Source organism: Myodes glareolus, chromosome 9 (assembly GCF_982192425.1).
Source record: "Myodes glareolus chromosome 9, mMyoGla1.1, whole genome shotgun sequence".
Lineage (NCBI taxonomy): Eukaryota > Metazoa > Chordata > Mammalia > Rodentia > Cricetidae > Myodes > Myodes glareolus.
This window is the reverse complement of record NC_142034.1, coordinates 13,945,057-13,961,744: the sequence shown is the minus strand read 5'-3', so window position 1 is coordinate 13,961,744 and position 16,688 is coordinate 13,945,057. Positions and strand designations below refer to the sequence as shown.

General features: G+C 37.6%; 1 protein-coding gene across 4 annotated transcripts in view; it reads left to right on the top strand.

The window, feature by feature from the left end:
* Cep112 (centrosomal protein 112) overlaps positions 1–16,688 on the top strand; it is a 410,571-nt gene that overhangs the window by 191,606 nt on the left and 202,277 nt on the right. For all 4 annotated transcript variants that reach the window (XR_015738731.1, XM_087909848.1, XM_048446068.3 and 1 more), the window contains one exon: positions 10,990–11,172. Coding sequence is in view for 3 of the 4 variants with exons in the window: in XM_087909848.1 (XP_087765974.1) it covers positions 10,990–11,172 (183 nt within the window). In the remaining variant the exon portion in view is untranslated. The remainder of the gene's footprint in view (positions 1–10,989; positions 11,173–16,688) is intronic.

The window sequence follows — 16,688 nt, the reverse complement described above, 5'->3', positions numbered from 1 at the left end:
CAGTTAGAGAGGGGAAAGAGGCAGACACAGCAACAGAAGCATCTTAGAAGGGACAGCCTGCGAGGTGACAGGAGAATTCAAGTATGATTGCATGAATCACACACAAGTGTCCCCTCAAGGAAAGGGAAGTGAGCAGCCTTTTGTTTCAGGCCTTGCCAAGAGGGGGCATTAGTTGGAAACTGAGACCTGTTGACTTTGGCAAGCAAACCTTTAGTCAACTGGTCCAGTTCTAGTAAAATGTGGGAAGAGCCGGCTAGGACGGGTGGAGAGAGAAGAGGCTATGAGCAGTCCTTCCGAGGAGTGAGAGTAGGGCGGAGAAATGAGGTGAGAGCTATGGTCTTCTAGGGTTAGGGGAAAGATTTTAAAAATAAAATAGATTCCAGACATATTTATAAGTAAGAATGAGCCAAAAGAACGAAAAATTAATGTCCAGAGAGTGATGAGGCACTTGTGAGAGCAACATCTTTATTTTACAAGAGAGTGGATGAACCCAGTAAGTGGTGATGACTCAGCTTGGCGGCAATGAAACTGTCCAGCCATTCAGTCTATTTGTGGGCATGGACTCCACAGTGGACAAGGCAGTTTGGTGCTGAGAAAAGGGAAGTAGCCTTCACCTGACTACTTCTGTTTGTTCTTGTTCTTATTGTTTTTTTGTGTGTATGTGTGGTATTGCACGTGCATGCATATGTAGGTCAGAAGTCAAATCTTGGATGTTGTTCCTCATTTATTACAGGGTTTCTCACTGGCCTGAAGCTCACCTGTTAGTCCTGCCTAGCTGGCCAGTGACATTGTGGATCCACCTGGCCTTTGTCCCCGACTCCAGCACAAGGATTATAGTCATGTGACACTGTCCTGGCTTTTGTTTACATGTTCTGTGAATGGAACTCAGGTCCTCGTGCTTGCGTGAACACTACCAACCTTGATTTTATTTTTTGTTTGTTCCTGGATCCCACATTGTTCCATTTATAATAAGTGTATGAAGCATTGCAGGTGAAGGAGGAGTTTCTAAACTTTGACCAGTCTTGTTTTTCTCAATCCCATACTGACTGACAAACTTGGATTATTCTAGTTAGTATTCTTCCAACAGCAGTGATACATTTGATTCAGGCACTCAGCACTTCACCTAGAACTGCATGTGCTTCAAAGAGACAGATGTAAAGTGAGTTAATAGGAATTTAAAGTTGAGACATGGTCCCCATCCCGAAGTTGAGCTCTACCTACAAAGGTGAATTCTTAACTAATTTTGTTCCACTTAACTTGAGCATCACTGAGACAGAAAATCCTTCCTGAATTCCTCACTGAAGGATGAAGAGAGTCATAAGCCCTCATCCGACTGTCTTGCTGCTCCTTCAATTACCCTGGCCTCTGGGAGGGGGTAGAGTATATAGGCCAGAAAAGACTAAGCTAGGTGAGCCCCAGCTGTGTACAGCTGTAAAAAACCTTCATCCCTGTGTGTAAAGCCTGTTGGGGGGAGTACCCACACACCTTTAAGCAACCCTTTAACTGTTCAGTGTAAACTTTGGTGGAATTGTGCCCCAGTTTGCCGTTGGGACCATAGGAGAAGGTATAGACATTACTTACTCTCCTTGGGAGGAATACTAATCTACTAGGACTCCAAAGACACTGAAAGGATTGTATGTGTCCTGAAGGAAGGACACTTTCAAGGAAGTAATTTTCTCATGTAATAGAGTAGCATATTTTGTATCATATAATGATTTTAAAAGATTCCAACACCATTTGTAAGGACATAAGATCAGTTTAGGGACATTGTGCCAGTGTTAAAGTAAATTTTATTCTGCTTTAGCTGGATGTCTAGAATTCGAGAGAATTTAGTAACTTATTTTAACATTTTAGTTGTGGTATTTTGAATGTACAAATTGTTCAGAGATATAACTAGAGGATGATGTTAGGTCTATGTCTCAGTAATGGAAAGAATAAGGATTCTGTTTCTTAGTGTGAATCTTTATATCATGTCTTACCAAGAGTATAAAAGTATTACTGAATTTCATGACCAAGAAATGAGAGTTTCCGTAAAGAGCCCTCAAGTGGACTGTGGCATCGTTTTGAAATGTTGCCTGGTAGGCTCTATAGAAAAACCCCTGTCTTGAGTGACTGATGTCTTAAAGCAAACTATCCCTTGAACTATCAGTGTGATGATTAATTTTTGATGGAACCCACAATAATTAAACTGATTTTAATTTGTCATTAAAAAGAAATGTAGACAGAGTTGGCAAGCTAGCTCAGCACTAAAGGCTCTTGCCACCAAGGCTGACTACCTGAGTTCAATCCCCAGGACCTAGATGGTGGAAGAAGAGAACAGAACCTTTCAAGTTATCCTCTAGTGCATGTGTGCCCATATGCACAACTGTTGTAAGGAGGCCACTTGTTGGTTCCCGGCTGCTCAGCCCCGAAATAACCACACAGAAACTATGTTATTTAAAACACTGCTTGTCCCATTAGCTCTAGCTTCTTATTGGCTAACTCTTAAACCTTAATTTAACCCATTTCCAGTAATCTGTGTATAGCCATGAGGCTGTGGCTTACCAGGTAAAGTTCTGGCATCTGTCTCCAGTGGAGCTACATGGCTTCTCCTTGACTCCACCTCCTTTCTCCCAGCATTCAGTTTAGTTTTCTCCACCTACTCTATTCCCTGCACAGGCCCAAGACATTAACAAATGTTATCCACAGCATACAGAAGGGACTATTATTAAAGGGGAGGTGATATGGTATTCCCCTCTGTATGCTGTGAATACCATTGGTTAATGGTTAGTGGGCTTCATTACTCTTCCAGCTACACTGACCCATCCATAGTGGAAGTACGGAACTGCCTGACAAAATACTGGGCAGAATCAACACTATCAGTAAATGAAAATACCAGGGTGTTTTTGCTACCCTAGCCCAGAAAGCCTGCCCCAGGAGAGGGCCTCAATGACATTACCTCCAATAGAGGGCCTCACTCTTGGCAAGGGCACTGATGCCATTAAACAATTGTTTAATATTTTGGATCCTTAGTGTTCCAGGAGCCAAATACAGGACAGGTGCTTTGGAACTGGGCTGCCTGTTTTCAACAGCATGGTAGGGATCAACAATGATATGCAGCACAAGGACGCTCAGTGTCTGATGCAAGACAAAAACAATTGTTGTCACAGTAATCAGATAAACCTGCAAATTAGGTGTCTTTCCCTACAGAGGGGTCTAGTGACAATGGACAGACGGATATTCCAGGGGAAAAATAAACACATAGCCAATGAGAGGAGTAATTGGCTTGCAAACCATGAGGGCAAAGTCCAGAGTTGGTGAACATACATTAGTGTCCCACTTAAGTGGAAAATCATGGTCTTTTATCTAGATATCATATCTAAGTGAGTTTACAGACCCTTAAAACATTGCTTTGGAGGGAGGCTTCATCCTTTGTCCTTTGTTAAAGACTCTTGTAAAACCACCATATGAAAATATTCTTCCAAAAAGAGCTGTCGTTACATGACATGTGAACTAACTTCATTCAGATCCTGCAGAAATGACGTGTGTGTGTGTGTGTGTGTGTGTGTGTGTGTGTGTGTGTGTGTGTGTGTGTGTGATTTTTCAAGACAGGGGTTTCTCTGTAGCTTTGGAACCTGTCCTGGAACTAGCTCTTGTGTACCAGGCTGGCCTCAAACTCACAGAGATCCGCCTGCCCCTGCCTCCCAAGTGCTGGGATTAAAGGCATGCGCCACTATTGTCTGACAAAATGACTATCGTTAATGGTGTCAATATGTAAAGTTCATAAGAGGTTCATAAATTTAGGGATAAGTAGGTTAGAGACAAAACAGATTTTTAGAACAAGACCATGCCATACTTACCAATTTTGTTCAAAAGTAAAATGTAATTTTATGTGAGTTTGGATGAAGACTAAAAGAAATTGAAGCATTTCTGAAGTTTAGAAAGCTATTTCTTCATGTAAGAGATGAGTTCTTAGAATATTAAGAAATTTTTATTATAATACATTGAGGTTTCAGTGCTTTAAATATTTTTAAGGACATTAGTTATTCCCCAATATGAAACTTAACTTGCATAGCCTTCTTTGCTGAGTCTTCCAGTCTGTCACTTATGGCATTGGTTGTCCATTATTGAGCTCTCTAACAGATGTTCTGTCCTCTTGCCCTTCCTACAGTTATATAGATTTGGGTTTACTTAAAGCAGTTTCCTAGAGGTTCTAGTATAATGAGATCTCATCAGTGAACAGCTCACAGTGTGGTCACTGTGTGGTGGGCCCATAATAACTGCATATCTATAAAGAATGGCTTGACTGAACACCATGCTAGCTGACTAGCCTTTCTTTCTCCCCAATGCTTTGTGTAAAGTTCCTGGTTGTCTTTTGATCCTAGTGTTGCTTTTTAGCTTTTCTTATCAATTTTTAATTTCTCAAAAGTTTCCCTGCAACTCTTACTGGTTTTAAGACAGGTTTGTGTCTGAGGTCATCCATGTTTGAACCTAGTGACAACCCTGAGCCATGCTTTTCCTTAATTGTAACTTTCTTCAGGCACAGTATGCACTTTTGATGTGTGCATTTTCATCTTGGTTTATTATAGGGAAATTTTCAGTTTTCATACCTGTGCACTACATAGATTTCTTATTTTCTTTTTCCTTTCTCCGTATTTATTCTTCCCTGCACCTTTGCTATGATTTTCTAAATCCTTTTGTCTGCATCACCAGTTTGGTTTTCAGCCAGGCGTATACTGCTTATGATTGTATCTAATTCAGGTTAGTTTTACAATGGATTTATTTCGACCTGTACTTAATTCTCTTTTTTTATCTTCTGAGTTTTGAGTTCTTCTTTTATTGTACTTGTGTTCTTGTTAAATGCTCCCATAACTATTCCTAATCCCCCCCCATCATGAAGGCCATTCCTTCTTTCTTATTGATTCTTTTCTTTCTTTTTTTTTTGTTTGATTTTGCTGAATTTTTTTCATTTAAAAATACTTATTTTAAAATTATTTTTAGTTATATGTCCATGTTAAGGTATGTCATGTGTGGGAGGGTGGTAGTGCCTGTAAAAGTTAGGAGAGGGTGTAGGATCCCCTGGACCTGGAGATATAAGTGCTTGTGCACTACCCATGTGAGTGCTTGTATTAGCAGCAGGCCACTTGTTCGTCCCGGCCGCCCAGAACCAAAATAAACACACAGAAACTATGTTATTTAAAACACTGCTTGGCCCATTAGCTCTAACTTCTTATTTCCTAACTCTTACATCTTAGTTTAACCCATTTCTAGTAATCTGTGTATCACCAAGTAAAGTTCAGGGTGTCTGTGTCTGGCAGGGCTACATGGCTTCTCTCTGACTTTGCCTTCTTCCTCCCAGCATTCTGCTTAGTTTTTCCCTCCTATCTCTGTTCCCCTATAGCTCTGCTATAGGCCCAAAGCAGTTTCTTTATTAACCAATGATATTCACCACATACAGAGGGGAATCCCACATCACCTTCCCTTTTCGGTTTAAATAAAAAGGCTTTATCTTCAACATAGTAAAATTACATATAACAAAACAGGTACCAAGTAAGAATTACAGTTACAATATTCATATCTACTTTATCTTTTATCATAAGTAAGAAAAACTATGACTATCAATTCTTCGACTCCATCAAAGACTCCAGAAGGATATATTACCTAAGTAAACTGGAAGTGCATTATAAGCAACTTCTAAAACTTAGACATCTCATTGCCTGGACAGTCACCCAAAGTTCTTCTGTACTGTTGGGGCATCCATCTTCAGCCTACAGTCCCGTAGTATCCAGCAGCCTTTTCCATGAAGCAGGAAATTTCAAAGACAGTTCTGCCTATATTGGCAGTTTGTCAGTCACTTTCTTCTGTAGCCTGCAGAATGGCTTTCAGACTCTTTTATGAAGCAGAAACCCTGAAGGATTATCTCACCTTTAGGCAAGTTCAACAATCATTTCTCTATGGCTCCTGCATGTCCATTTCATCAAGCAGTCCAGGCAAGAGCAGTTTCTTGCCAAAATGGTTAACAAACTCCATAAGGAGCCTCTTCAACGCCCATTATCTTCTTGAAGTAGCTTGATGCTGTCAGGAACAGATGTGTCTCACTGTCATGAAGAATCCTAAGTTCTTAAATATTTTGAATGCCATATTCTTTAGTCTTTGAAAGGTTTGAAGAATGCCTGTCTACCTGAAATTTATCTCTGTACATCTAGAAAATCTAACATGACTACAAGCTTGACTATTATAGATGATTATCTATTAACCTATATTTTTAATTATACATTACATTTCTAAATAAGCTGCACAAATACAATACCTTAATCAAGAGTAGAAATATACATATAACAAAATTCATTTTCCATTTGTATCAATAAATCAAGATCCATACCAATGCAAATCTCTATAGCATATCCCCCTTTAAATGTAAACAAACATTTATAGACAATATTTGGGAATATGGGCATAATTCTTTCCAAACTTCTTCCTGCTGTTTATTGGGCAAAGTAATTTTTGAGGGGTGTTCAAGGCAACCTTTCAGGTGGTCTTGGTCCATCAAACCACATTAGTCTAGAAGGATTCTATAGGTGCTCATCTTCTGTGGAAACAAAAGAAGAACCTCTTTTCAAAAGTAACATATCCTTATTTCCATATTTTGAAATCAAGATACCTTTAAAGTATATATGTTGATATAACTTAGCAATCCCCAGAATCAAATGTCTCTCTGCAGTCCAAAAATTCAAAGAAAACACAATAATACACATAATCCAGATTCTCCGTGTCCTTTTCATGGCTTATTTTACTTTTTCTACAATTTTAATATTTATTTTATTATTTTTACTACTCTAATCTATTTCTGTCTATAGTCTCTTATATTGAATATACAGTCTCTTTACTCTTTTTCTTCTCTCTCCCAAGCCTAGTACATTTTTTAAACACTCTGTCTCATTTAGAGGTCTTTTATGTCTGAATCTGTTTATGTGGATTTTGTTGGTCACATTGGCACAAATTTGTAGTAGCAGTAGGCTGCTTGTTCGTCCTGACTACCTAGAACCAAAATAACTATACAGAAACTATATTGTTTAAAACACTGCTTGGCCCATTAGCCCTAACTTCTTATTGGCTAACTCTTACATCTTAGTATAACCCATTTCTAGTAATCTGTGTATCACCAATGAGGCTGTGGCTTACCAGGTAAAGTTCAGGCCAAAGTTCTGGCCATCTGTGTTCAACAGGGCTGCATGGCTTCTCTCTGACTTTGCCTTCTTCCTTTCAGCATTCAGCTTAGTTTTCCCCTCCTATCTCTGTTCCACTATAGCTCTGCTATAGGCCCAAAAGAGTTTCTTTATTAACCAGTGATATTCACAACATACAGAGGGGAATCCCACATCAGGTGCTGGGAATGGAACCCAGGTCTTTTGGAGGAGTAAGAAGAGTTCCTAACCCCTGATCCATCACTCCAGCTCTGTCATTTTATTCTTGATACAATGTTTTATAGATGTCCAAACATAATTTTTATCTGACCATGTCTTGGTCCTTTTAGATTCAAAATCTGAAACCCTTGTGGTTGTTTGTTGGAACTTCTGTAGCCAATCTTTGTCACTGTATATCCTGTTCCCCTTCACATGTTCAAAGGCCCAGTCTCTGCACCTCATTTGACTTAGAAGCTCACTGAGCACTCAGTATTCAGCCATGTGGATGTCATCTGATTTTACAACCTATGCATTTTCTGCCATATGACACCTCATCTTCATTAGCTCTATTAGACTTAGTTGCTTGATTCCAAGTATCCAGCAGTTCAAAATAAGGAAGGTATGCTGTTTCCCTGTGAGCTGTGCTCCTAAGTAAAGGAGCACACAAGAGTCTGAAGGACCTCTATATCACATACTTGAAGCAAAGCTTTGGTTTCTAACACAGTTCTACCCAACTGATGGCCTTTGTGACTGTGAATATCATTGTTAGAATATTCCCAGAACATCCGGACCTTTCCTGTGGACTCTGCCATTTATCTAGAGAAGACAGAAGAATGTGACCAGGAAGAAACCTCAGCTGAATTCAGAAGAAACTCATAACATCCAGAAATTAACAACATAGTGTGCAACTGAGCAGACAGTCCTCAACTCTGGCATTTACCAGGCCTCACTAACCCAAAGGTTTATACCTTAAGAAGACTCACTGGGCAATAGGCCTTAGCAAAATATTAAACTAACAATTCATGAACATATATTTCTACAGTTCAAATTCTATTAATTATTTCTTTTTCCCTTTCTTTTTAATGTTTGTGAAGAAACATATTTGACCAATGCAAAATAACTGAACAGGCTATAGAACACTTCAGAATACTGAGGTCAGAGAGCTACTGAAGTTGTGTGGGATCATTTATTACTGGATCGTAGAGTTCAGTAGTGTCGTACCTGAATGGTAGCATTTCATTATAATCTTCTCCATCCTCTGTGTCCTGAATTCTTTCCAGCCTCCCTTCTGTAATGTGCCACAGGACTTGGGGGTAGGAATGTGTGGGTGAAATAGTTGTCTTAGTCAGCACAGTGCTCTTTAGTTATTTTTCTCAGAACTTTGACGACATGTTAGTCTTTGCTGTGACTGCAACCCTCTGCAGACAGTCTCTGTTCCAGGCTAAAAGCTGCAGCAGGCTACAGGTATAAACATTTAGATGACTGTCTGGCTGTGTATTCACTTAGGGAAACAATGGGTTCATGTCTTCCACAGCCGTAGACTTCCGACCTGGTTTATAGTATCAGGTGTATATTCCTGCCCATGAGACAAGCCTCAAATTCAGTGAATTGCAACGACACATACTTAGCAACCTGTGTACACAAGACTGTCCCTCCAGCTTCCTATCATGAATAGAGGTGGTGCCCATATGGCCTATCTCTTAAGAGCTAATGACTGTAAATGGTTGCCGACAGAGGGATGTCATTATCTCAAATGTAGCCACTTGGGGACTAGGTGAGAAGAAGACAACATTCAAAATAAAGGAGGAGGCATACCAAGAAGGAATGGGGTGACTATAACCCCATACATTGTATACAAAACTGTTGTAAAATAAAGGGACATTATTACTAGTGGCCTCAGTCCTATTTCTTGGCTTATGTCCTTGAGGGAAAATATTCTGTAATTCTTTCCTTCTAGTCCCAGGCTATTTGGCTACTTATAAATATTCTACTCTCTATCAATCTTAAGTCAGAACCATTCTTGCAATTTTTAAAAAGTTCTCAAAGATCCAAGTAGAACTTTCTATGCCTCTTTCTGCTTTACTTCATTATAGAATGTGCTTGAATAATTTTGATAAATCTTTTAAATTTTATTATAATGATACTTGATATTATAACACTGAGTAGAAATAATAATGTGTCTAAGAACTAAAGATATTCCAGTTCAATAATTCATAGTTAGCTGCTGAAAATCTGCTCCAGCAATGGTCACTTTTTAATCTTTCTCTTCAGTTGGGATTAGTATTTTAGTTGTATGGATCACAGAGTAAAACATATCTGTTTATTTTAAATACTAAAAAACTTTTATTTACTACTTGGTTACTTAGTATATATTATTTTTAAAAACCATTTTTTTTCTCTTTACTGCTAACACTGGAATAGGATAGGGCAAACACCCAAATTTTAAATGAATTCACTAAAATGCATCTTTGGTCTCGGATGAAAAACACGTTTTCAATATTATTTATACACAGTTGTAACATACTTATAAGTGGTATGTTCAAGTTGTTCGTGCATTAGCATACATTTCTTCTAAACAGTATAACAAATTTATGAGTGATTATAAATTTACTTTTGATTTCCAACTCTAAATATTTTTAAACATATGTTTTAATCTAAAGCAAACTTAGTTTATGTTTTGACACTTGATTTGTGATTAGGAAATGAAAGCCTAAAATTTTGCAGGAAAATGACTTCTGAGACTTAGTGCTGTGTGTGTGCTTTGCTGGAGAAATGACTGCTGTAGCTTTAAGATAAGGTAGTCTGATGATTCAGGGCAGGAAACAAGATCGATTTGGAGCAGGCTCCTACTGTTAGCTTTTTTGAAGATGGATTCTCACGCAGAAAATAACACAACATATTCTAAATAACAGCACCCCCTCCCCGAAATCCACCAAAACTGAAGAAAAATCCAAGTGACTGTTGTTAGCAGCTGTGTGGCCTGGAGTTCACTGGGGAAGCTGGCTTCCTGCAGTCCCCTATTCATCACCTGCTTCAAAGACAGCCTGGCCGGCTATAGTTTGCAGGCCAGGTAGGGTGCCATTGTGCACAGTCTGGGAGGATTAGTATCAAAGCTGCGGCAACCAGGCCCTTGGTCTCAGGCTGCCATTCAGTCTAGCAGGGAGAGGCTAAGACTGGCCAAGGTCACAGTCTCCAGTGTGGAGTGGACTGGGAAAGGATCCTGAGAAGAGAATGCTTTTTATGAAATCATGGCGCAGGCTTGCAGCACAGCAGGTGCCCTTCTGGAAGACATAACATCTGTTTATGTTGGTATACCGTAGCTGACAGAGAGATAATAGAGCTTTGAAATTTATCATTTTATTTCTAAAAGACAACTGTATATACAATAATCCAGATGCATATTTAACTCAGATCTTTTATTGGAAAATCATAAAGGGAACTGATCGATTTAATTGCTGCTTTTTACATGTATATATTCAAGCAGAAAGCAAAGCGTACTGACTATTAACCGTTTGCAACCATTGCTGATCAGCAATACCCAATTCTTGGGGAGGAAATTCCTAGCATTCAATGCAAATCTTTTCAATATTCAGACATTAGTGTCAACAGATTGCAAAGGATTTCCTGAATATGACAAGTATCTTGAATATTAGGAATTTAGAAAAAATGCTCCCCATCAAATGAAGGTATTTTAAGGGTGAGGTAATAATGATACAAAAATAAAATTTTCAATTTGGACAAATTAGAGAAAAATTAAGCTGTACATGAGTTGTCATGACGACAAGGATGTTCTGTTGATGAACTGTCCTCCTCATTGTCCAATCAGATAGTAGAGCTGAAGCTGGAGCATGAACAGGAGAAGACGCACCTATTACAGCAGCATAACGCAGAGAAGGATAGCCTAGTCCGAGACCATGAACGGGAAATCGAAAACCTGGAGAAACAGCTTCGCGCTGCCAATATGGAGCACGAAAATCAAATTCAAGAGTCCAAGAAACGAGATGCACAGGTAATTATCAATAATATTTGCTAAAACGGGTGTCTATCTTTAAAAAGTCATCAGCGTTTTTTGTTTTCTTCTTCTTGATGCACGCTGTTTGATCATTTGCAAAACTGACATATAAATGTGATTTTTTTTTTTGTTTTTTCCCCCTGCCCACACCCTCTCCCCACCCCGTTTGGAGGATGAATAAGGCTTTAACTACAGAAACCACAGGTAGCCAGATTAAAAATCCCATGGCGCGCTATAACTTGGTCCCTTTTTTATAATCTTGTCTCAGTTCCTTTCATGATTTTTTTTAAAGGTATGCCCCTTACCCCTCCCCTCAGCCTTAGAAAATCCCTAAGAAATATATTAGCCTCACCCCTGGCTTTTTGTTTTAATCTCTGAAGGCAATCAAGCAGCTGCTTTAATATTTGCTTTCTGCCTATTGTTGCTTTTTTCCGTCAGACTCTATGTTTGATTAGCTTACTTGGATGGTAATTGATAAAAATGACTCCAGAGAAGGGCTCTTTCCCATCAGGTCTGTTGCTTTTTCCTGCATGCACACACACATGCCTCCTAGCCTCCATCTCTGTAGTCCCTGTTGGAAGCCATTTGGCAGAATAACCCCCAGCTGTGGTAGCATTTGACTCTTCAAACTTGTGGATGAAATGTGCACTGTCAGCATGGAAAATTTTCTTTATAAATTTCAGATAAAAAAATCGTATTGGGTATGTATCTTTGTTGTACAATACATTCTTTAAGGGATATATAATCAAGGCCCTGTAGTATATCCTCTTGAGCAGATTGCTGTGAAATTTTATTAAAGAAAAATTGAAGAGCAATTGACAACAATGAAAAGATAATTTTCTCTTCTAATAAAACCATATCATCTACTAGGTCTAAAGACCTCTTTTGCCATTGAAATTCAAACATGCTAATGACAGCACAGAGAAGCCCTGGTTATCCTTCCTTCCAAAATAATATAATTTTCAAATAACAAAATAAATCTTCTGTTATGGTATGTGTTTAAGCAATTTTGTAATTACTTAAACATCAAAATATTCCTAATTAAAGAAGATGTTAATTTTTTAAGTGGCGAACCATGGCGGTAAAGAAAGACTGGGCTTGGTTGTTTTTCGTTTGACCTTGATTTGTCTTTTATTTCAGAGAGTTACTGGTACAATAGGAGTATACTTGGTGCAGATTTTCTGTCAATATATACATTTATGGGGAAAGTATATTTTGATTGTTTTATTGTCATATACTTTCTGAAAGGTGATTAATGTAGTACGCATGGCTGCAAGATAATCATATGGTTTCTAACAACATTCATTATATTTTTGCTAACAACCTCATTAGAACCCTTAGAAAATATATGCTTTCTTGTAATTGTCAGTCATATGATTTTTTAAAGAATATTTTTGAACATGTTTTCTCTTCATATGTAATGTTAACCTTACCATTGTCTTCCCATAAGGAACAAGAGGTCTGGGTCAGTACGGGATCTGTTTGCATTGAAAAATTACATAATAGATACAATAAAATCCATTAGTTTGATTAAATGCCCACTATTTTGGTGCTGTGGTGGAAAACTGACACACCAGAGACCAAATTTATAGGCAATCTTTGTGATTTTTGCATATGCTGTATCTGCCATGTAGGGTGCGGTTCATCTGATCATAACAAAAGGGAAATTTTAGAACTGTTATGTGTAATTCAGCCACAGGAATGGTCCAATATGGCTGTTCCCTGGGTTTATGCTCATCCCAGTGTTAACTGGAAAGACTCTGTGACATATTCAGATGCTTTGGTTTCGGGGATTTCTCATATTTTGTGTCTTTCTTAGAGCGTTTTAATAATTTGGATTGCTGTCATGGGAATGCAGTAAGCAATGCAAACTCAGACCCAATTCATTCCTATGCAAAATAAAACTATCTTGGCACACATTGTTACCTAGTTGTGTTTGGAGAATACAATCTTAAAGAACTTTTATTAATAACTACATTTTAAAAATCTATGCATACCAAAATACTAATAAGGTGTGTCTCTGGTGATTCACTGAGGATATGAACTCAGTTTCCTTCAGGTAGCTCTTAAATTTTTATATTATGTCTTTTCATGATTGTGGCCTAAAAATTTAATGTGTAATACCTTTGAAGTACTAAATTCCATTCACGAATTAAATATACACAAAACAGCTTAATGTTTCTCAAAATAGAAGATGACAAAAGTCCCTGTGGTGTTTGATGCAGAAAAGACCTCATATACCTTAGGTATTACATTGTATAATTTTTCATTTCCAGAGAGATTTGATTTTCAGTTAAATTTGCCTCATCTGGTTTAGATTGGAGGCCATTTTGGAAGAAGGACTACTTGCAGTTCTTAGTTACAGAACAGCCCTGCACTGTCTGTTTTGAATGCAGTGGCTTTGTTCGCTGCTCTCTTCCATCAGACTCTGATAATGAGGATAATAATCAAAACTAAATCATTTCAACTCCTTCCAAATATGTAGTGTATTACATGCTGAAAGACAACCATTACTGTGAGGTTACCCTGTGCAATGTGCGTCTTGCCAACTAGGACTTCCTCTTGGTGAATAGCATTATAATTATAACAAATTAAGTTTTATCCTATCAGTCCCCTTTTCTAAGACAATGATGGCACCCATATTACATATAAGGGCAGTTAGCAATGACCCTCATCTAGTAACTAATTATTCTAATGTATGCTGCATTTCTCCAGACTTTTTAATGGCAAGATATGTTATCATGTGATGATTATATTTGCTAAAATGCACATCAAATTTTGTCACCATTGTTGAACTTGTTCAGTCTGGGTCTGTCTAGACTCATGTTCTAGAAAAAGCATCCAGGTTGATAGAAATCAACACATAAAAAATCTTTGATTTTGTCAAATATTTTTCATTTGCCAATCCTCTCTTACTGAAATTGGAGAATGATTTGATTGATTCAATCTCATTTGAATATAAAGAAAATTTATAAATATCATCTTACAAAGCTTTGTCTAGTATGGCAGTTCTATATGCAGTTTTTATTTTGCTTTTGTATTGTCACATAATGAATTTATTATGTTGAATTGGAAGGAAAATAAAACATGTTTCCTTGACTTGTGGTTGTCAGTTGTCAATTTAGGATGATGAACGTTTTAGAGATTTTTTTGTTCTTATCTGTGAACGGCCTGAATAAGAGTTATATAGGAATACCAAAAGACAGTTTTGTGGAGCCTTTGTGATCCACACCAGAGGTGGCTTCAGTACCTTGGAATGTCCATGTGACCTACCGCAGGATAAACAGATCTAAGAATCAGGGAAACTGGCAGGCACTGTCAGCCCTCCTCAGGACAGCATCCTTGGAGAGAGTTATTAGCAATATCTAGTAGTAGGCTAAACCAATCACTTATATGTGCACTATGGATTTTGCATAACATTGGTGTACTGAGTATCTTTGATATTTTAAACAGACAGTCATAATTCTGATCATTATTAAATAACTTTTGCCTAGTAAGTAGGTAAATCAACCTGTTGTTTTACTTTATTCACATTAAGAATTTGTGCCTACTGCACATTCTAAAATGTAGAATTTGTAGATCTCTACTTTAAAATTTTTCCTGAGAAGAGATTTATACTTTTAAAATTGTACTTTAACATGAGCACAAGCTATAAATTCCCATTTAAAATTTAGATTTGTGTACTGCACCGAATTAAGTATTGCTGTAACCCTTTGAAATTTTTCGAAGGGTTAACTGAGCAGTCCGTGCAATCTGATCATTATTGGTACACCTATTTGTAGACACAGATAGCATTTTCTATCAAAAATGTTTGACTTTCCTTTGTGTAACTAATACATTCAAAAATGGCTATAGGCAACATTTTATAATAACTTCATACTTTGTGATGAAAAGTAGTGGTTGAGCCATAGATGATGTTGGTCGATTGGAACATCTGTACTCGTAGAAAGTCCTGTAGCTAAGTGTGAGGTTAGCCTGTGAGCTCACTAGACGCCACAGCAAAAGGAAAAGATGGTGACGTATGTGTGTCTAATTACAATGGAAAAGCCTTGGCTCTTCCCCCTAACTCTCATTTTGCTATAAATTTATCTTATGGGACTGACATAAAACTGATACTGTTACCTGTGGATTAAACATTTTCAAATATCAGAGTTTTCACAAATGTAGGTAGTATACTGTATGTTAATGAGCTAAATTTCACTTTAATTTCTTGAGAATGTCATTTTTCTCAAAGAGCAAAGCTATTTTGAGTGCTCTAGCTTTTCAGACATGATGGATCATATGAAAGTATATTCTGAGTAACAACTCCACCAAGATCTAGCACTGTCGCTTTATTGCTGGACCTGAATTCTAGTAAGAGATCTCAAAGAAACAATTTGGACATGACTGAGTTATATAAGTAAGTTAGATGTTAGCTGATTTCCAAGTGCCTTTCTTCCTTTACATTCTCTTTTCTAAATTGACTGCGAAACTTTTAGTCAGGAAAATCAAATGGTAATCAGTTCCAGGAAAAAAAGATATTTATATCTATGTTTAAATGACCAAAGTAGTATCTATTGTTACTCCATATTCTAAAGGAGTAAAGAGTTTTACTTCTTTGGGTCACACCAAACTAATTGCTTAGAAAACCCAAACTGTGTGACTCTTTATTTCCCTAACTTAATGAGGCAGCTGAACTGTCACCCTGCCTGCTCTTCATCTCCTCTTCTAGTGACACAGTCACATCACAGTGGCTGTCTGGTGCCCCAGCTGTGTACACACCACACTTTGATAGCTGTCCCTGACATACCCAGCTGTTTGTGTTGTAGGGAAAGTGGAGGAGAATTAAGTGTGTTTTAAGTGTTAACAGGGTTTCGATGCAGGGTACAAAGTTATTTCTAGGCGCTAGAGGGCTGATGGAAAAATGACTTTCCACAGTTCACTTTTATTTGCGAAAAGAAAACAGGACTTTAGGGAAGATCTCTGATAAAACTCATCACGACGATGATCTGCTTTCTTCAGATGCTTTGTCACCGTTAACTGATGTATTTCTCTAAACTGAAATGTAAGTAGACATTTCCTAACTAAGTCATTTGTAAAAGTCTGGGGGAAATTCTTTATTCTTCTAATACCATCCTAGACCATACAGATATTCTTTTCAAATTGAAGTGGTGGAAAATTCCCCTTATATTTTGATATAGATATCCTGATGAAAAGATAGTTTATTTGTAGCCAACAGTGGTTTCTTTTACAGGGCTATTAAGAATATGCCATTGTAACTGTAAGTTATACAAATTAAAATGCATAACTATTACTATGAATTTAATGAGGCAGAAATATGTCATTTCAAGTAAAGATAGAGCTTACAACTTTAAAAGATTCCAGATTCTTTTTCCATTATAATTCTAAAATTTTCACCTTACAAAGTAAAAACATAAATGAGTCATTTTAATCTTCATCATGGAAAAGGGAAGTTGAAGCAAAATTACAAGCTGAAACAGGTAATTTATTTTTCTAAGAATGGTCCATTCCTG